Source organism: Ochotona princeps, chromosome 15, assembly GCF_030435755.1.
Source record: "Ochotona princeps isolate mOchPri1 chromosome 15, mOchPri1.hap1, whole genome shotgun sequence".
Classification (NCBI taxonomy): domain Eukaryota; kingdom Metazoa; phylum Chordata; class Mammalia; order Lagomorpha; family Ochotonidae; genus Ochotona; species Ochotona princeps.
Genome location: NC_080846.1, coordinates 17,398,222 through 17,419,945, shown reverse-complemented (window position 1 = coordinate 17,419,945; position 21,724 = coordinate 17,398,222). Strand labels below are relative to the sequence as shown.

General features: G+C 48.5%; 2 protein-coding genes across 3 annotated transcripts; one reads left to right on the top strand and one right to left on the bottom strand.

Moving 5' to 3' along the window:
* The first annotated feature begins 359 nt into the window (after positions 1-359).
* Positions 360-1,967, top strand: DDIT3 (DNA damage inducible transcript 3). The gene is made up of 3 exons (XM_004582948.4): positions 360-510; positions 1,155-1,311; positions 1,395-1,967. Exons 2-3 carry the CDS (start codon positions 1,174-1,176, stop codon positions 1,758-1,760), a joined length of 504 nt encoding a protein of 167 aa, XP_004583005.2. The 5' UTR covers positions 360-510; positions 1,155-1,173; the 3' UTR covers positions 1,761-1,967.
* On the bottom strand, positions 1,909-17,915 carry MARS1 (methionyl-tRNA synthetase 1). 2 transcript variants are annotated; one of them, XM_004582947.3, is made up of 22 exons: positions 17,685-17,915; positions 16,961-17,051; positions 16,753-16,831; positions 16,538-16,672; positions 15,896-15,971; positions 15,508-15,680; positions 15,215-15,321; positions 12,713-12,829; positions 12,395-12,598; positions 11,782-11,983; positions 10,159-10,233; positions 8,039-8,209; positions 7,792-7,887; positions 7,522-7,639; positions 5,778-5,991; positions 4,330-4,461; positions 4,110-4,214; positions 3,837-4,023; positions 2,540-2,611; positions 2,383-2,406; positions 2,202-2,294; positions 1,909-2,120 (listed from the first exon to the last, which is right to left on the bottom strand). In XM_004582947.3, exons 1-22 carry the CDS (start codon positions 17,839-17,841, stop codon positions 1,974-1,976), a joined length of 2,775 nt encoding a protein of 924 aa, XP_004583004.2. In that variant the 5' UTR covers positions 17,842-17,915; the 3' UTR covers positions 1,909-1,973. The 2 variants fall into 2 exon arrangements, with proteins under 2 accessions (XP_004583004.2, XP_004583003.3); XM_004582946.3 differs by lacking the exon at positions 2,383-2,406 and having other exon boundaries at positions 17,685-17,914.
* Positions 17,916-21,724: the final 3,809 nt, after the last annotated feature.

Sequence of the window (21,724 nt, the reverse complement as noted above, 5' to 3'; positions counted from 1 at the left end):
AATGCCATTTACCAAGATGAGATGACCAGGGAAGGGGATCAGCAGGGATCGGTCTTGACACAGTCAGATGCTGATGGCAGAGGCCAAGGTCCAGCCTGGACATTGACACTCACCAAAGGATGTCAGTGTGAGAATGCAGTTAGGAAAATGCAATTTGATTCCTTCCATTATGTGTAGGTTAGTTCTTGCCCCGGCAAGGTTGAGCCCTGCCTTGAACTTAGAAAAAGTGGAGTTGGCCATGTCCTCACTATTATGTAATCAGTATTACAAATGTCAAGAACTAAAAATAACAGAAGCCAGGCTCTCTTTCTGTGCTTGGAAATGACTACAGGAATCTTCAACTAGTAATGTTTCCCTAAGGCCAGAAGTCAGCAAGGACGAATGGGAAGCTGGAAATAAAGAAAAAAACATCTCTTTTGCCACTTTCCCAAAGTGGCTAACGTTTATTTTTGCTCCCCACAGTGTTCGAGAAGGAAGTGTATCTTCATACATCATCACACCTGAAACCAGGTAAACTTAACCACTCCTTTCCCAACAGTGTCCTGCCTGCTACACACCTCCCTTTATTGATCCTACCACCTAGAGGCTTGTTATCTATCCTGACCTGCCTCTTAACAGGGTGACCAAATTGCCATCTTTAGATCCTATCCTAATTGAAAGCAAACTCTCAAAGTCAGCCCCAAGCAAGACACTGTTACCAATCAAGGTTAGACTGATTCACCTGACCACTTGCCCAAGCTTCTCTACAATAGGGCTTGCTCATCCTCCCTGAAGCTGCCAGTGGAGTTCCCATATGGGGCTGAGGAATTACTAAGAACCCATAAGGATGTATAGCCAGGCAGTTTGCTTCAAGTCTTGATCAGAAAACAAAGAAGTAGTTAGCATAGATGAGGGGTTGACACATGTTAGAGCCAAATAGAATGTTTTAGATGTTTGTGACCATATCATCGCTGTCACAACTATTCCCTCATCTCTACTGTTGTAGCATGAAAGTGGTCATAAACAGTAATGTAATAAGTGAGTGTGGCTCTGTGCCCAGAATGCTACAAAAACAGGCAGCAGAGCAGTGTGCCAACCTATGGTGCAGGCTTTGTGAAATTTGTTTTTCCAGCTGCTAGTTCACTCTGCGTTATCCTGAGCATATCCTTTTCCAGATCTGATCCACCTGCAGAGATGGCAGCAGAGCCACTGCCTTTCTCCTTTGGGACAGTGTCCAGCTGGGAGCTGGAAGCCTGGTATGCGGACTTGCAGGAGGTCCTGTCCTCTGATGAAAACGGGGGGACCTATGTCTCGCCCCCTGGAAATGAAGAGGTGAGCATGCTAGGTGAGAGCAAAGGTGAGAGAGAGCCTACCTTGCCTTTCCCAACTCTTCTCCCTTTCTCTTTCCCTTGAAGGAAGAACCCAAAACCTTCACTACGCTTGACCCTGCCTCTCTGGCTTGGCTGTCTGACGACTCAGGACCTGCAGAAGTCACCAACACCTCCCAGAGCCCCCGCTCTCCAGATTCTAGTCAGAGCTCCCTGGCCCAGGAGGAAGAAGACGACCGAGGAAGAACCAGGAAAAGAAAACAGAGTGGCCAGTGCCCAGCCCGGGCTGGAAAGCAGCGCATGAAGGAAAAGGAACAAGAGAACGAGAGGAAAGTGGCACAGCTAGCTGAAGAGAATGACCGGCTCAAGCAGGAGATTGAGCGCCTCACCAGGGAAGTAGAGGCAACCCGCCGAGCTCTCATTGACAGGATGGTGAATCTACACCAAGCATGAACAGTCAGTCAGTCCTCTTTGGGCCACTACTTACCTTCCACAGAAGTGGCTCTGAGCACATTTTCACACCTGTGCCAATGATGTAACCCATAACTATACATACTCCATAAGGGCTTGGGAGAGACAAAGGGAGAGATCTCGGCTTGTATATAAGGATTGTAAATTTATTTATTATTGTCTTGCCATTAAAAGTGACTTTGCGAACCACATGTTTCACTTTTTTTTCTTGCCTTTAGGTGTGTCCAGGGGTTTCCCTTCAGCTAGAGCCAACTGCTTCTTTAGGTCCAAGAGTTTAGTCACCTCAGCAGCAACCTGGTTCTTATCGGCCTTCTGTGCTTTGAGTTCTCGCACTATGTTGCCCTAAGAGGAAAGGGGGCCGGGTGATGGCAGGCCCGCTGAGGACTCGGCCTTTCAGGCTCCCTCAGGGCTGAAGCCTTATACCTGTTTTGTCACTTCATCCATCAGCACCTGTATCTGCTGTGGCCCAGCTGTCTTCACTGTCTCTGCAGCTGCTGGCTTGGAGCATGCTTTGGCCTACAGAGCAACAACGGGGTTAGCACCAGCTGCCAAACCTCTCCCCACTTCTCCAGTTTTAGATAACATCCTGGAGGAAAGTGATTACCTTGAACTCCAAGGACTCTTCTAGCTAAGACAGGAAAGAAAAACTATAGGTGAGGAAGCAGCAGGACCAAAAGATAGGAAAGGAGTGTATGAGGACTGCTTTAGGAACACTAAGATGACCCTGGCTATTGGCAGGGGGAGCAGTTCAGCCTTCTCACCTGGCCCCCTCCAAAGCGCTGCCTCAAACTTTCAATCTGATCGTTTTCCAACTTTTGGAACAAGGGACTGACCTGTGGAAAAAAGAAAATTGCAGATCATTCACTGCTTAGGTTGTGTAAACTACTAGAATGACATCTAGAAAGAAGGTTCTTCCCAACCCCAATCTATGATCAAACTTTCTGAAGACCCTTCATGTTTTATGTAAAATGTGAGGATATTCAATTTGTATCTCTTGGGCCCTCCTCGACTGCTTTCCCAGGCCACAAACAGGGAGCTCGATGGGTAGTGGAGCTGCCGGGACAGGAACTGGTGCCCATTTGGGATCCCAGCCTTTGCAAGGTGAGGATTTAGCCACTAGGCCTCCGTTCCAGGCCCTCAATTTGTATCTTATGCCAAAGAGGAAATGGCTGTGCTCTTCCTGCCTATTGGTGTTATGCAGATCCTAGTGTTTGTTTAAACTTCTGCAAACATTTTGTATGTCAGGTATTGGGTTCTGGCATGACAAACCATAGGCATACAAATAACTCGGACAGCTGAGAGAGTCCCATGCCCAAAATAAGGGGCTGGTGTTAACTGTGTAACAGGTTAAGCTACTGCCTGCACTGCCAGCATCCTGTACGGGCACTGATTCACATCTTGCCTGATTCACTTCCAACCTGGCTCCCTGATAATGTGCCTGGCGAAGCAGAAGACGGCCCAAGTCTTTAGGCTCCTGCCATGCATGTGGGAGACCAAGAGGAAACTCCGGGCTTTGGCTTGGTCCAGCCCTGGCTGGTTGCAAACATTTGGCGAGTGAACCAATGAATGGAAGATCTATCTATCCCTCTCCCTGTGTAACTGTTTCTGTGGAGTACAGATGAAGAGTGAGGTCTTCCTTAACTCAACCCCAAAGGCTGCCTAAGTATGATTTTTGAGAGGCTGATGGGGCCTGGCGCAGTGGCCTAGTGGCAGCTAAAGTCCTCACCTTGAACGTGCCAGGATCCCATATAAGTGCCGGTTCTAATCCCGGCAGCTCCACTACCCATCCAGCTCCCTGCTTATGGCCTGGGAAGGTAGTCAAGGTCGGCCCAAAGCCTTGGGACCCTGCACCTGCGTGGGAGACCTGGAGGAAGCTCCTGGCTCCTGGCTTTGGATTGGCACAGCACTGGCCGTTGTGCTCACTTAGGGAGTGAATCATCGGACGAAAGATCTTCCTCTTTGTATATCTGACTTTGTAATACAAATATATCTTTTTTAAAAAAGATAAAAATAAATCTTTAAAAAAAAACAGGCTGATGTTCCAACTCTGAAACTTACTGTGCCAATCTGGTGTCCTGCTGGTAAGGTGCACAGGAAGTTTGTAGGCAGCACACTGCAGGCTGCAGACGAGAGCTGTAGCTGGGTCTGGATGGTGGCACTAACTGTGGGCATGTAAGGCTGGAGCATGACAGATAGCAGGGCAGCTATATTCACTGCCATGCCGGTTACTGTGCCTGCCCGTTGCCTGGAAAGGAAAAAGTATTAAGTCAGATCCACCAGGACAGAGCCCATCAGCCACTATTCCTTTACCCGACTCTCACCCCTACCTACCTATCTGCCTCACCACCTTTGATCAGCTTCCAGGGCTCATTCACCTGAATGTACTGGTTGCCATGTCGAGATATGGTGAGGATACTGCGTAAAGCATCCCGGATCCTAGGATGGGAGCAGACAGACCAGGGCCTTTGCAGGCGCCAGCATGGAGCTCGCTCTCTCACACACACACACAGCCCAGGATCACTGAGAGGAGACCAAGGTATAGGCTACTCACCGCGCCTTCTCCAGCAACTGGTGATAGTGCTGCAGCTCCAGGGTGATATGGGCCAAAAGGCGCCGATCATCTGGGGTGAGCACCATCTCAGGCACAGAGCCCCCAAAAAACTTAGACACAAACATGCCAGCTCTTGATGAGGGTGGAGAAGAAGAGAAGGGAGTTACTGCCCAGTCTCCTTAACTTCCTTCTTAGGATTCCTGTTCAGAACAACACTTCCTGGCACCCTTAACCTAGAAGCAAAGCCTAACAAACTAATGCTTTAACAAACTAATCTGCCTCTCCCGTAAGAACATGAATGCACATTAAAAAAAAACCTGATGGACTTTGACATTTTAAGATGTCAATAATCAGAACAGTCTAGTTAAAAAATAGGCATTAACTGCTATCAAATGGGCAGGTATTTGGCATGATGATAAAGATCCACTTCGGATTCTAGCATATGTCCACTTCTGCTGGTGTACACCCTGCAAAGCAGCAGATGACTTGAGTGCTTGGGTCTCTGCCACTCACAAGAGACACAGATGGACTTCCTGGCTCCTGGCTTTGCTCTGGCCTTCCCTTGGCTAATGCAGGCATTTGGGGAGTGAACCAGTAGATGGAGAAAGTCTGGGTCTCTTTTCCAAATATAAATAAATTGAAAAGACTAGTAATTATATGTGGTTTATGACCAAACATGAATGAGTAAGTGGTAGGGCTGAACAAAAGGCCCTGGGTTCAGACACTGGGACTGAAGAATCCTAACGCATGGAAGAAAGGTATTTGGACTGCAGAACAGCTGAGATAGGGACCAACAATCAAATGTGAACCCAAACTCACACAAAAGCTCTGTGAGAGCAGGAGACACTGTCTGTCTCTACATCAAAATAACACCTTTCATCAGCCAGACCTTTCAGTGGTCTGCAAGGAAACTTTTTTTTTTCACCAAGAAGGATCAGATCTCCACTTCTACAAAAATCACTGAGAAAACAATTTGCAAAAGTCCACTTTGAGGGGCAGGCATGTGGCACAGCACGTTAAGTTGCTGCTAGTGACACCAGTATCCCACATCAGAGAGCCAGTTCAAGTCCCAGCTATTCTGCTTCTAATATATCTCCCTGCTAACATGCCTGGGAAAAGCAGCAGGAGATGGCCCAACTACTTGGGCCCCCGCCACCCATGTGAAAGACTCAGGTGGAGTTCCTGGATCCTGGATTTGGACTGTCCCCAACTTGACTACTGCAGCCATTTAGGAACTTTTCAAATAAATATATTTCTAATAAAACACCCCACTTTGGGACCAACTTTGCTAGGCCACATCTCTGTAGTTGACCATTCCCTCAAGCCTATATAGCCTAGTATGTGCTAGGAGTGAGTCCCAGTGGCTCCAGATGGACATTCTACCCATTACAGCCTCCTGCCTGCTGACTGGTTCTCTCCACTTGCTAATCTCCTGAAGGAAGGCCCACCTGTTGATGAAGTTGCCCAGGTTGTTCAACAGCTCCGAGTTATTCTTGAGCAGCATGTCTGTCCAGGAGAAAGCGCTGTCCTGGCCCTCAGGCCGAATATACAACAAGTAGAAGCGCCAGATGTCAGCAGGGATGCCTGTGTCCTGGGCCATGTCCCCAAACACTCCCACACCACGGCTCTTGGAGAACTTCCCATCCTCGTAGTTCAGGTACTCTGGACAGAGAAAGAAAGAGAATCCTCTCCAACCGCACACTTCCCCCATCTACCCATCAACTCTTTTTTTCTTCCTCAATCTCGATTATGGGCCTCCACCAAAGGTTGAGTAGCTAGCCTACACAGAACTTAGCAGTTCCTATCCACTCCGGCTCCTCTTTTCTGTTCGCCTATACCTACTACAAAGGGGTGGGAGCTGTGTAAGTTGATAAAATCATCCGGTCTAGTCCTGTCAGGTGGAACTCAAAATCCAATAGATCAACAGAATGTTAATTTAAAAGTTGATAATTTTGGGGCCTGGCAGCGTGGTCTAGCAGCTAAAGTCCTCGCCTTGAACACCCCGGGATCCCATATGGGCACAGGTTCTAATCCCGGCAGCTCCAATTCCCATCCAGCTTCCTGCTTGTGGCCTGGGGAAGCAGTCGAGGACAGCCCAAAGCTTTGGGAACCTGCACCCATGTGGGAGACCCAGAAGAGGTTCCTGGTTCCCAGCTTCAGATCGGTGCAGCACCGGCCGCTGCAGTTACTTAGGGAGTGAACCATCGGATGGAAGATCTTCCTCTCTGTCTCTCCTCCTCTCTGTATATCTTACTTTGTAATGAAAATAAATAAATCTTTAAATAAAAAAAGTTGATAATTTTGCATAGTCTGAGAATGATGTCAATATCCAAATGGCCCTTAGCAGGAAAAAGGTTCCCTGTTTGGGGCCCGGCACCGTGGCCTAGCGGCTAAAGTCCTCGTCTTGAAAGCCCCGGGATCCCATATGGGTGCTGGTTCTAATCCCGGCAGCTCCACTTCCCATCCACCTCCCTGCTTGTGGCCTGGGAAAGCAGTGGAGGACAGCCCAAGGCTTTGGGACACTGCACCCGCGTGGGAGACCTAGAAGAGGTTCCAGGTTCCCAGCTTCGGATCGACGTGCACCGGCTGTTGCGGCTCACTTGGGGAGTGAATCATCGGACAGAAGATCATCCTCTCTGTCTATCCTCCTCTCTGTATATCCGGCTTTCCAATAAAAATGAATAAATCTTTAAAAAAAAAAAAAGGTTTCCTGTTTGGACTGGAGTTATGGCATAACAAGTTAAGTCATCACCTGTGACACCAGCATCCTGTTTCGACTCCTGGCTGTTGTGTTACAGCTCCCCACTAATAATGCGCCTGGGAAAGCAGAAGGTGGCCACAATGTTTGGGACCCTGTACCCACTGGGATACCCGGAAGAAGCTGCTGGCTTCAGCCTGGCCCAGCTCTGGCTGTTGCAGCCATGTGGAGAGTGAACCCAGCATGTGGAAGATCTCTGTCTCTTCCTTTTTGTAAAATAAAATAAGGGCTCCCCACTCCTGCTTTAGACTTTTGCTTTCTTCAGCTTCTGGTTTCCTTTCTCTGGATTGGCTGCTTGTGTTTTTAAATGAGTTCCTATCTTATCTCACTTCCTAACTCAAGACCCAGTAGCTGCTCTCCAGGATCATTTCCCAAGGACTGCACCGCCCTCACTCCCGGGGAACAAACCATCTGCATTATTCCAGGGCACCTACCTGTAGCAATGAGGTGTTTGACCAAGGTATAGTTGTCCTCAGCTCCTAGAGCTGAACAAGGAAAAACTAACCCATGGAAGGGAACATTGTCTTTGGCCATGAACTGATAGAGGTCCACCTAGGAGAACACATTCAAAGAGATCTGCTGAGACTTCCTTCAAAGGCCTAGCAAAGAAAAGCTACCCAACCCCAATAGATAGCACTCCCCCACCACACACGCGCGCACACACTCATCTCCCACTACCCAACAGGTGAACCAGACTTGCTTACTTGCTCTGGGTTCTTCCACCACCTCTCCCACTGGTCTGTGTAGTTGGCTGTGATGGACAGGTAGCCAATAGTGGCATCAAACCAGACGTAGAATACCTAAAGGGTCAAGAGGGAGAGAGCCCTACAGTGACTAATTCAAAGTCTCAGACCAGAATAGGACACAACAGTCTAGTCAACTACCCTAGGGTCTCAGGTTAACGCCTCAGACGAATCACATAGTTTGAAAGGACAAGGAGAAGAGCTTTACCTTGTCCTCGAAACCTTCTAAGGGGACAGGGGTTCCCCATTTCAGGTCTCGGGTTATGCAGCGTGGTTTTAAGCCATCCCGAAGCCAGGAACGGATGATAAACCGGGCATTGGGTGTCCAGTCACTACCTGGCAATGTCTTCCCCAACCATGCTTCCAGTCGCTCTTCTAGCTGACAAGGCAAAGACAGGCTGATTTAGGACAATTTCTTACATGATTAGCATTCAAATACAGTGTGGGTGGGCCCAGTGCGGTAGCCTAGTGGCTAAAGTCTTTGCCTTGCATCCACCAGGATCCCATATGCGCACTGGTTTGTATCTCTGCTGCTCCACTTCCCATCCAGCTCCCTGCTGGTGGCCTGGGAAGGCAGTAGAGGATGGCCCAAAAGCCTTGGGACCCTGCACCCTCATAGGAGACCCAGAAAAAGCTCCTGGCTCCGGATTGGCTCATCTCTGGCCATTACAGCCAGCCTCTTAGGGAATGAACCATGAAGGGAAGATCTTTCTGTTTCTCCTCTCTGTAAATCTGACTTTCCAATAATAAAAAAAATCTTAAAAAAAAAAATACAGTGTGGCAATATATTATTAGGAGACTCAGGGGACTTTGGCACAGCAAGTCTACATCAAGGAGTTTATTCAATAGATATAGTCACATGAAAGTAATGGAGACACGTACATGAAGAAATGCAGCTTATGACAGCAAAAACCTGAAACTGCCATAGCTCAGATTAATTTAGGCATGCTGCATCAATACTAAGAAATATTCATAAGGCCACTGAAAAGAATGAGGTAATTTACATATACATATGAAAAGATCTACAAAACAGATTATCAAATAAAGCCAACTGGAAAACAATAATTATATAATTTTTTTAAGTAAAAAAATATACAATTAATTAACAAAGTCAGAAAAAATTTTGAAGGAAAATATTTTTAGTGCTTATTCTCAGGTGGACTTATGAGAACTTCAACTTTCCTACTTTTCTACCATAGATTTCCATCTGAAATTTAAGAAAAAAAAAAAAATTCTCGGAGTGCAGGGGAGGGGGAAAAAGGCCTGTACCATTTTTGTTAAGCACAAAAGGAAAGAAATCTTTTTGAAGGGCTGGGTTATGGGTTTCATCCACGTAAATTCCACATCAGAAATGAGAGCAGCTCCTCTGGCCTCCTAATGCACTCTGCTGGTGACGCTGCATGGCAAGACACAGCCACATGCTGCGAGCAGAGCCGAAGACGTGGCCACCGCCAAGGACAATCCAGCAATAAAGCACGCACGCATTCCTATCCCCGACATAGCCAGGGATCACACTTAAGGCATTTACGCTGCACATACTTAAAAAAAATGTAATAATACCTATATAGAGAGTATTGTTACATGTCATTATACGCAACATTATATGTCACTACACAATAGTGAAAACTACCTAATATCAAACATTTGATTGACTAAGCTATGCCACCCAGAGATAAGCCCTGTGGCAACTTATGAAGCCAGTACATAGAACAGCTACATCCCATATCTGAAATTATACACACACACACAACGAACAAACGAGAATCTCTATGAACTAAAATGAAGACGTTTCCAGAACATATCAAATCAAAATGGCAAAATTAAAATGAATTAAGGTCACTGGCGCAAGGTTTCTTTTGGGTAAAGAACATGGGTTGTTTATTCTTGCACCATTTCTGTGAACTGGAAATTATTTCCAAATAAGTTAAAAAAAAATACATAGCTCCTAACATGGAAGATCAATTAAAACATGGCACAAAGTGAAAGTAATCAGGTTGCAGGAGGCATGTGTCTCATGATGACGTAACTTCTATATACTAGGTTGCAGGAGGCACGTGTGACTTCCATATATACTAGATTGCATGAGGCATATGTGTCCATGATGTAACTTCCACATGAACTTATACATACTGCTGAATCGACACAAAGGGAAACCAGCAGCCGTAGCCTGGGGCTTTCCCTCCATGCCCTCTCACGTGTTTCTTCTCTTTACAATTGCAGGACAGGCAATTCTTAATGGAAACTGCAAACACATACAAGTGACTGGCTATCAGTGTTTATGGCCAAGGCAGGGGCAGGAAACACCAGGTTGAGGGAAGGCCTTCCTACCTTAGGGAGGTCCAGGAACAGATGCTGGGAAGACTTCACCACAGGGCTAGACCGACAGACTTTACACTGAGGTTTCTGTGAAAAGATACCACAGAAGGGGGTTAGGGGGTGGGTCAGCAACAGGGCTGTAGGCCAGGGGCAGCTGTCTGGGCTACTGCTGGGACACAGAGGGGTGAGCCCCCTCGGGCTAATGCATGGTTTCACTTCACACTCACCATTCCCATAGCCCTCTCTGAACTTGGAGATTTGAGCTCACAGTGTGATGACGTGTTCCTCAGTTTCCCATCACCCTCCTGGCACTCCAGAGGTCAAAGTGGGCTCTGAGCACAGACCAGGGCCAGAGCACTGCGTCGTCCCAAAATGTGTCAGAAAAGGGACAAGTAGAGGGAAGACACACACACCCTCTCATTGAGGAGGTGACATTCAGATTAGGGACTGGGAGAGCTGGCCTGGGAGACAAGTGCAGACCTATTTAGAGCCAAGCATGGACTACAGAAACACTGAAAGAGGAAGGCTAGAAGAAAACAGGGATGGGGCCAGCCAGGAAACACTTGTAGCTGTTTCAATCAAGCTTCCCTCTCAGAACCCCTTCTGAACGCCACAGGCCTACACCCAACTGCCCAGCTAACACTTCGACTTGGATGTCCACTAAGCATCCTGAGCTTAACAAACCCTGACACTGTCATAGCATTCTACCCAAAAGGCTGTTCTCATCCATGGGTGCAGATGGTACTACCATCAACCCAAACTAATCCGGCCGCAGACTTACAGCGCATCTGTTTCTTCTTCACCACCCCAAATTCCAGCCTAGCCAGCTCTTTAGCACTCTCCCTGTAACACACATCTCCAAAGCCTATTATTTTTTTTTTCCATTACTGCTAGACCAAAACACCAGCACCACAGTTCTGGATGCTGGCCTCCAAATCCTCCTCTCTACTTGCTTCCTTCCCATCCACAAGCCACACAGTAGCTTACCATTCATTCATCACTCACACAACCATTCCCACCACATTTGCACTGTATTAGGTACAAGTATCTAGAGAGGATTTAAAGCATGTGGGAGAATGGGCCTAGGTTATGTATAAATACTATGCCATTTTATATAAGGATTTTGAGTATGAGTTAATTCTGAAATCCATCCACAGGGCATGCTGGAACCAATCTCCACCCAGATCCAGGTGGACAGCTGTGATTGTTTGTTTGGTGCTGGACTCCTCCCCATGCTAGACAAGAGCCTATCTTATTCCCAACACCTAGAATTGGTCTATAGTAGGGACTCAAAAAACATCTGTCAAATGAGTGAGTGAATGAATCAGCAAGTTAACAAGTGAGCAACCACAGGCTAGAAGTCAGAGGTATTTATGAAGAGAAGGATCACACAGGCATAAGCAGCCTGAAGGAGCAGCAAGGGTTAGGAGAGACACACCTATATTTCCTGGCATGGCACTGAGCACATAGTAAGTGCTCAGTAAGCATTGTTCGAGTCACTGAAATGGGTCAGAAAGGGCCAGCACTGAAACGTCCTAGATGTTAAAATCATCATCCTCGTTGGGACAAGACTGGCAGTCCCTCCAGTAACATGTACTGTCTCCTTCCAGGCTCCCTGGACACCCTCCTCCTCACCTTGAGCTCCACGGCATTGATGAGCTTGCCACACTTGTCACACTGGTCACCACGGGCCTCCTCATAGCCACAGAAGGGACACACTCCCTCCACAAAGCGGTCAGCGAGGAAGCGGGCACAGTTCTCACACCGCAGCTGCTCCACGGTATCTTGCAGCACAAAACCACGAGACAGCAACCGCTGGAAGATGTCTTGGGTGATTCTGATGAGGTAGGTGAAGGACAAGGAGAGTCAGAGGAAGCAGTGCACCACTCATGTTACCCCTCCAACTAGACAGGGGATCCATGTGCCAAAGTATGCAGGCAGACAGCACATCAAGACAAAAAGTTACCTTGTCTTTTTCAGAGTTTACTGACTAAGCTCAGCATCCTCAGACATATTCCCCAACAACATATGCTCCCTTCCCTCCCTTGGCTACCCTATCCCACAGTCAGGCTTCTGCACATACTGAATTCTCTTGCTAATGCCTGGGTACCAGCAAGGGCTCTAGTCAGATCCTATGTTTAAGAGGAATGCTCAGCTAGCCACTCAATTCCTTCTATCTGCAGGCTATTATCATGGGTCTCTGCCCCAGCCTTCCACCTCCATCTCTGCTTCCTTAGAGGAAACCTACTTGGTCTGCTGTGGGGTGGTGGTGCGACCGAAAATATCAAATGAGATGTTGAACCATTGGTAGATGTCAGCATGGATGGTGTGGTACTTGTCACAGATCTCCTGTGGGGTCAGGCCCTCCTCCATGGCCTTGGTCTCCGTGGCTGTGCCATACTCATCTGTTCCACACAGATAGAGGGTGTTCCACTGGCGGAGGCGAGAGTACCTGGAAGGTGGTGAGCAGAGGGCCCTTATACCCAGGATCTCTGCCACTCAAGAGGCATCCCCCCAAAGGCCCACTCCTCCCTCAAGAGATCCCTTCCCCAACAGCTAGCTCCACCTGGCGAAGACATCAGCACTAAGGACGCAGCCGATGATGTTTCCAAGGTGGGGGACATTGTTGACATAAGGGAGCGCACTGGTGATGAGCACGTTCCTTTCACCAGCCACAGGTAATCTGGTATGGGAGAGGAAGAGGGAGCTCATGGAGGGGATGCAAGGGTCAACAGAGACCTAAAGGAACTACAGACTTGCCACAGTCACGGGCTCTTGTGACAGTACAATCCTTGAATCTGCAGGACTTCAAGGTCCCCCATGAACACAGAACACAGACCCTCCAGAGCTGCAGGCACAGGTCTGCTCACATGAGCAAGACTCATCCCAACTCTGGTTTCCATCTCTCACTACCAACAGGTTCTTTTCTGTTCACCCAAACTTCCCCAAGTATTGACAAAGATCTCCCTCAACTCTGCCCAATCATCATTCCTCTCCCAACTCCTAAGAACCCTGCCCAGCGCTGACCTCTTCCCTGCTTCCCAGGTGTTATGGAAGCTTGCCTCCATCTGAAATCCTTCTGGCTTACCTCCCCACATACCATACAAGTATACAAGTCGCACAAAGTTCTTCTGTGCCCCTCGATTAATAACCCATGCTTATCATTTCCTCATGGCCAAACTCAAAACTAACAGGCTCCAGCCATTGCCTCCAGTTTCCGTTCCCTCTCTTTTCCAGGATCCTTTTACCCTAATACATGAAGTCATTCAGTTCAGTGTCCTTTCTCCGCTGTTTCACCCTTGACAGCTCAGCTGCACATCCACTGCCAGCTGGCCCTTCCAAGCACAGACACCTCACCCCAACTCCCGTCACCTTCCCAGCTGCTATCTCATCTCACCATGACTGGCCCCCTAGGCACTTTGACACAGGTGGCTGCTTCTGGGATCCCATCAGGTGGCCTGTCTTGTTCCTAGGATCACATGACAGCTTACTGCCTCCCAACAGATCTCCCTAATTTCTCTTGCATTCACTATCCTTTCTCCCCATAACCAAGGACAGAATTTTCTCTGAAATCCAACTTGAGAAATCTGCTTCTTCAGGCAAACTTCCCTCATGGCATACCAGCCCCACACGCAATCTTTCTCATACCCCGAGTCCTTAAGCTCTTTCTGCCCTTCTTACACTCTGTTCTTGTTCAGCTCCCATCATAGCTCAGATGAGTGTGCTTTCCAGTGAGGCCATTACATAGGGGAGTAGGCCCTGGTTTCTACCTACAACAGATTTTGTCCATACCACAGCAATCCCCCATCATCTGCTGATCCACCCACCTCAAGATCCACAGGGGATGCCCATAACTGCAGAGATGACTGAACCTATGCATATACCAGAGTACCTCAAAAAGTACATGGAAAACTGAACTGAAAGATACATTTATTTTGGTGCAAACTTTTTTTTTTAAGTTTAGTCGTGTAAAGAAACTAAAATACTCATGGAAAATTCATATTGTAAGAAACTATGCCTGAATTTCATTTTTTTAAAAACCAAAATAATTTTTGTTTCGTTTTGATTTTGAGAGCTAGAGAAAAAGATCTCATCCACTGATTTTCCCCCCAAATGCCTACAAAGGCCAGAGCTGGGGCAAAGCTGGGAAGCAGGACTCAACCCAGGATTCCTGCATGGGTGACAGGGACCCAGTAACATAAGCCATTACCACTGCTTCCCAGAATATGCAACAGGAGGAATCTAGAACTGAGAGAGGGGGCAGGACTAGAACCCAGGTACTCTGAAAGCAAACACCTTTCCCTCAATTCATTTAATTCCATTCCCTCTTCCAGACTTTTTTTTAGTACCTTCATATTGTGTACACACTTATGTAAAAGCGTAATTTATAAACTAGACTCAATAAGACATTAGCAATAACTAATAATAAAACAGAAAAAAATTAAAGATATACTGTGACAAAAGTTATTTGAAACTTGTGTATCAGTTAATTCTGGAATTTCCCATTTAAGAATTTTCAGACTGCAACTGACCAACAGGTAACAGGAAACCACATTAAGCAAAACCAAGGATAAGGGAGAATTACTGCACTCATGTAATTGTGGACTGGGATCAGGGTAATGGAGCGCTAGGAAGGGCCAAAAGGGATTAAGATACAGTAAAGCCACTTAGCTAGCATAGAGGGCTTTCGGTATCAACTATATTACCCTCTACTTACATTGAAAGAGGTTAACCTGCATAAATGCCTGCAAAAGTCCTTCCTATAAGCCTACAGCCTCCTGTTCCTCAGGCCTTTGCACCTCAGGGTTTATCTGAATCCCTCTGCCCATCCTTACCCTTGCCGACCTGCCTCCTCCACCTGTCAGGTCTGCCCTTTTAAAAGTAGCCTCTAGTCCCTTCTGGCATTTTCTCCCATGACATTCTGTTCTTTACTGTCCTGACTTGCTATGATTTATAACTACACATGTCTGTAAATGCCCATCCAACTCAAAGTCCCATGAAAACCCAGAGTCTGTTTTGTTCCCATCCATCTACCATCTCTAAGCCCCACTCATCTGCACCTACTCACACTGGATTCGGCCGGGGCCGGAGCGGGGGCAAGCTCTCCAGACCCTTCTCCCAGGCGCTGACAGCCAGGCCGATCTCTTCCTCAGAAAGGGTGGCCAGCTCCTCCTCCTAGGAATAGACAAAATCCTTTGCCACATGAGCGAGACTCAACAGGGTAAAGAAATTCCCGTCTGCTTTCCAACAACAGAAACAGTGAGGGGCCATGGATAAGGTCCATCCACCTCCCACCTCTCTCCCAGCCCCCACCCCCACCCCCACCCAGGCTGCACCAGGAAGCTCTGCTCAGCCCCAAACCTCAGGTTCATTGCTGACAGGCCTCTCCTCAGTGGGGTGGGGTTGCGGCTGCCTCTGGAGGTAGGGCCGGAGGGCCGCAGCACCCTGCTGCTGGAGCACGGTCTCTGCAGCTCGTTGACAGGGCTCCTGGGTACTCAGTGTCTGGAACCAGCTGCGCAGGGCCCCCAGCTCCTCTGCAGGCGTAGAGGGAAGGAGGGGATCAGCAGGCCTCAGGAGCTGGACTGGGCAGGCACAGCTGTCTCCTCCCCTTCCCCAGAGGAGGGAAGCTGCCTCCACCATCACAGGCTGTAGCTGCCTTGCCAAGCTGCACTACAACCTGGGTCAAGGTTCCACTGCCCATTCTGCAACCCCTACCACCAAGCTGCTGGAGTAGAGGTGAGGGTCTCACCTGGGAGGTAGGCTGGGTCTTGGAGTAAAGGGCATAGTGCTCCCCACAAAACAATGTCAGCTACAGATTCTGTCTCCTTTGTTAGGAAAAGAAAGAAAAAAGTGACCAGGTGAGAAGTTCAGTTTTTTTTTCTCCATGGTAATAATAGCAGCTAGTGCTTGCTGAGTACTGAATACATGTCAAGTACTCTGTTAAACATGTTAACTATCTCAATCCTCACAATAACTCATTGAGGGATTACTATTTCTCCCCATTCCATGTGGAGAAAAAAACCAAGATCAGAAAGTTGAAGAGATCTGTCAAGGTAACGTGGTTGGGGAGGGGCAGTGTTTAGTGTTTACTATTTAAGACTTATTTTACTTATTTGAAAGGTAGATCGACAAAGAGATCTTCCTTCCATCTGCTGGTTCACTCCCCAAATGGTTAGATTAGTCAGGGAGACAAGTATTTAGCACATTAATTCCCAGGCACATTAGCAGGAAGGTGAGTCAGAAGCAGAGCAGCACTCCAATGCAGGATGCTGGTGTTGCAAACCCACTGCACCACAAGGCCAGCCTCAGTGCTGAGGACTGAATATTCTGAGTATGGTCCTATCTCTCCATCTTAAGCATTTCTGCAGTCTCCTTCTCAAGGTCAACTCACCCCAGCCAGAAAAGGGCTGTTCTGCCGACTCAAGCTCTGGTCCAGATGAGTCAGGGCCCTCCGGACTGGGCCAAGAACATCCTCCCCCTTCTTCCCTTGCACCACCAAATAGTACAGGGCAGCAGACAAAGCTGGCTAAAAAAAACAGGGGACATGGGTCAGGATGGCCACGCACAGCAAGGACCTGCCTGCCATCCCCCAGGCTTCAGTCCTACCTGCAGTTCGGTGGCTTCCCATTCTAACCATTGGTTTGTGAGATCATCTTGCTCCCAACCAGACAACAGAAAGAAGTACCTGCCCAGAAAGACAGCAAGCAAAGATTGGTCATTAGAGGAGTGCCCTTGCCATCCTTCAGCGAAGCGATGGCTGCAAGTAGGGCTACACACTTTCTCCCTCTCCCCAACGGCAAGGACCTATACTGACCGGCAGATCGCACTCGTTGAGAAGAGGTAGTCGCCACCGTCCAGTTCCAAGACAGGGACCTTAGGCCGGGTCAGGAATGGGACCACGCAATCTGATGAAGAAGGGGAAAATAGGCGCAAAAAAAGAGAAGAGACAGACAGAAAGAAGACAAGAAAAACTTGATCAACATGATTAAACCTCACACTGCTTAGGGAAGAGAGATAGACACAGTCCACCAAGATCCCAGGACAGAACCATTGGGAGTGCATGGATCTAGAATGAACTGGCTGCCGGCAGGTGCTCAGCAACACCGCCAGCTGCAAACAGATGGGGACTGCAGTGAAGAGGTGGTGGCGCTGGGACAATTTATTGTAACCCAGGGCACAGGAGAATTATCCAGTCACAAGGAAGAAGGAAATTAAGAGAGCTGGGAACAATGACCCCACTCCTGGCTCGGAATGAGAAGAGGTCAACAGACCAAAGAGGTCTGGCCGGAGGGAGGCGTGTCTTCAGAAGGACCACGCGTGTCTGGTGGAAGGGGGTGCACAGGGGACAATCGGGAAGGGGAAGAGTGGTTCTGGAGGGAAGGTGAGGTCCTGGATGAGGAAGACGCATGGCAACACATGAAGGTAGGGTACACTGAGGTTAACAAAGCGTTCGGAGGGGAACTGGAGGTTTGTCAGGGTGTCAGAGGTGTCCTGTCCGCCCCCCTCAGCCACCGCCTCCCAACACCAACCCGAATTACCTTCGGGACCTACGGTGCTGATGAGCAGCTCTGCTCGGCCCCGGGCCCTCCCGGCTGCCGCTAGCACCGGGAGGCTTCCAGGGCAGCCTTGACTCACGAACAACCTCATTCCGCCGCGAAACCCACGCTGATGCAAGCGGAACCGGCCCTCCAGCATTTAAAGTTGAGCGACCGCCGCGAAGCCCGCCGGGAAATGGAGTTCCGGATTGAGTAGAGGTTCCCGTAGTGCCGCCACAAAGTAGACTCTCTCTCCCATCGTGCAACGCGAGCGAACAGGAAGAGACCACCATCGAGACGGGGGAGGCCGCCCACACGATTACTAGAGCGGCACCTGCATGGTGCTGCATGCTGAGAAGTGATTTGTTTAGGTCCAGGGTGACGGAAGCCTTGGACCTTTCTCGTTCTGTTGTGGTGGAAGAAGGTGAAGTGGCCGTGTCATAAGAACTGCTGCTCGTAGTGGCCAACTCGCGACTCAAGTTCTGAAGGATCAGAGGATTTTAATCTGTTTTATCTGAGAGATGGAGAGACACTGGAGGGGGGCGGATGGCAACTGGAGTGGAGAAGAGGTTTCCAATCCATTGACTCACTCCCCACATTCCCGCAATAGGTGGAGCTGCACCAGGCTACAAACAGGAGCCAGGAAGTCAATCCAGGTCTCCCACGTGGGTGACAGGGACCCAGCTAGCTGAGATTCCCCCTGCTTCCCAAGGAGCACAGGAGGAGGCAGATCAAGTTGGAGGTAGAAGTGGGACCCCAACCATGGCGGTGGCGCCGGCATCCAAGGCCTGACTTCAGAGATTTGAGTTAGGAGTTAACGATGATCCTACTTGAGTAACAAACTGGAAATTAGTGTAGAGATCTGGAGGAAGTTGCTGGCTCCTGGCTTTGTATCGCCACAACTCCGGCCATTGTGGTTACTTGGGGAGTGAACCATCGGACAGAAGATCTTCCTCTTTGTCTCTATTCCTCTCTGTATATGTCTTTGCAATAAAAATAAAATATATATATTTTAAAAAGTTTAGGGGTCCGGAGCTGTAGCCTGGTGACTAAATCCTCACCTTGCATGCAGCAGGATCCCATATGGGTGCCAGTTTGTATCCCAGCTGCTCAACTTTCCATCCATCTCCGTGCTTGTGGCCTGGGAAACCAGCAGAGAATGGTCCAAAGCCTTGGGACCCTGCATACATGTGGGAGACTGGGAAGAAACTCCTGGCTCCTGGCTTCGGATCAGCTCAGATCCAGCCATTGCAGCCACTTGGGTAGTGAATCAGTGGACAAAAGATCTTTCCATCTCTCTGTAAATATGCCTTTCCAATAAAAAATTAATAATATTTTTTTTAAAAAAGGAAAGAAAGAAAACAATTTTAGGAGCCAATCCTGGTGGTGTTTTAGGCTAAGCTTCCATCTGCAGTGCCAACATTACATATGGGTACTGGTTTGGGTCCTGGCTGTTCCATTTCTAGTCCAGCTCCCTGCTATGGCTTGGGATTGCAGTAAAGGATGACTCAGGTCCTTGGGTCACTGCATCCATGTCGGCAACTGGAAAGAAGCTCCTGGCTCCTGGCTTTGGATCAGCTCAACTCCAGCATTATGGCCATTTGGGGACTAAACCAGCAGATGGAAGATCTTTCGCTCTCCTTCTCTCTTTGTAAAATTTGCTTTTCCAATAAAACAATTCTTTTTTTTTCAAAGATTTACTTATTTTATTATAAAGTCAGATATACAGAGAGGAAAGACAGAGAGGAAGATCTTCCGTCCGAAGATTCACTCCCCAAGTGACCGCAATAGCTGGTGCTGCGCCGATCCAAAGCCGGGAACCTGGAATCTCTTCCGGGTCTGCCACTCGGGTGCAGAGTCCCAAATCTTTGGGCTGTCCTCGACTGCTTTCCCAGGCCACAAGCAGGGAGCTGGATGAGAAGCAGGGCTGCTGGGATTAGAACCAGCGCCCACATGGGATCCTGGCGCATTCAAGGTGAGGACTTTAGCTGCTAGGCTACACCTCCAGGCCCCCAATCCCTTCCTTTCAGGTAAATAATTGCTCAAGAAGAAGGGCAGGCCTTTGGTTCAGATGGAAGTCACCACTGGGGACACCCTCATCCCATATCGGAGTACACAGACTTGTATCTTCTCCATTCCAGCTTCTTGGGTGCCTGCCATCTGCATAAGAGGCCTGGATGGAATTTCTGGCTCCTGGTTCAACCTGGTCCAGCCCTTGCTATTGCGGACATTTGGGGGGATCTGTCTCTCTGTGCCTTCCAGATTTAAAAAAAAAAAGTTAAAGAAGAAATAGTTCTGCAAAAGAAAAGGCAGAAGAGGATGGGCCTGGAGCACTTAATATCAGCTGAGGACTCAAACCCTGGCCACAAGAAAAATCACAGGATGTGTGTTCTGACCTTAGAATGCATGTGTTGAGACTGGACCTCCTCATTTGCTGATGCTTGTGCAGTGGACACCATGTCCAGGTGCACACAGGGGATTTGATGGCCAGCGCTTCTAGGCCAGCAGGGGACCTTGACTGCCTCAGCATAGGATGAAAAGCAGAACAGGTTGGACCACTCTCCTGGCCAAGCTTTGCAGCATGCTCCTGAGTCTGTGGATGCAATAAGGTGGATTTCATCAACTGGCAGAACTTGGAAAGATTTTTTTCAACCCTGGAATTCTTAGGTGTTCCCAGACCAGGTTCTTGTATGCACTAGCAAATACAGGGACCAGCACAGTCCATCGCCCCGATCAGCTGGTAGTTGCAATTGCTGGGTTGGTTCTGTTTTCAACCCCAACTTCCACTGAAACCAATGGGTGTTGCAGTCCAGCCTGGTTCTGCCCGGCACATACTCAGCATCACTTAAACAAGTGGGAGCTGCAGCCTGGTCAGAACGACCCACAGTAACCCCCACCAGACCCACCCCCTACCCTGGTTTGCCAGTATGTATAGCAGACAAGTCCAGTTAGAACCAGTGCCCATATGCACATGAAAAGAGAGGACTTTAACTGCCAAGCTACTGCACTGGGCCCTATACAATATTTAAAAAAAGATGTAAAGGGCCCAGCGCGATAGTATAGTGGTCAGTTCTTGCCTTGCACGCGCCAGGATCCCATATGGGCACCAGTTCTAACCCCAGCAGCCCTGCTTCCCATCCAGCTCCCTGCTTGTGGTCTGGGAAAGCAATCAAGAACGGCCCAAAGCCTTGGGACCCTGCACCCGCGTGGGAGACCTAGAAGAGCTCCTGGCTCCTGGCTTTGGATTTGCTTAGCTTCAGCTGTTGCGGCTGCTTGGGGAGTGAACCATCGGATGGAAGATCTTCCTCTCTGTTTCTCCTCCTATCTGTATACCCACCTTTCCAATAAAAATAAATAAATCTTTTTTTTAAAAGTTTAAAAAACAAACAAACAAAAAAAGATTTAAAAAACCAAACACCAATTGAATGAGTGAATGGATGAAATTAGTCATTACTTTGGAAGTGGGAAGACACTGGCAGTGAAGAAACTAAACTATCTGAGGCAGAAACCTGGTATGGCCACCTAGCCCTCAGATCACATGTCAGGGAAGAACTGGCAGTCACTCACTCCACGCAGCTCTCCAAACCCAAGCAAAAGCCTCACACACGGCAGTGGAGAACCTCAGAGAAAGGGAAGAGAAACCTGTTCCCAAAGGGTGCATTTTCAACTGCTATCTCTCCTCTCCTTTTCTCAAATACATAAACGTTTTTCAGGATTACTGGGTTCAAGTCTTGGCTCCAATGCCAATTCCAGCTTCCTGTTAATGTACACCCTGGGAGGCTGCAGGGTACTCTGCTAAGTGGTTGGATCCCTGTCACCCAGTTGGGACACATAGCTTGAGTTCCCAGCTCTCAGCTTTGGCCTGACCACACCTGGCCTTTGCAGGCATTTGAAGGGTGAATCAGCAAATGGGAGCACCCTCTTTCAATTTCCCTCTCTCTCAAATAAATAATTCATAAAGAGCTGGTGGCCCAGGGGTGATCATATCCCATCTTCCACCAGTGAGAAGCTGACATCAGCACCCCCACCACATCCACCAGTCC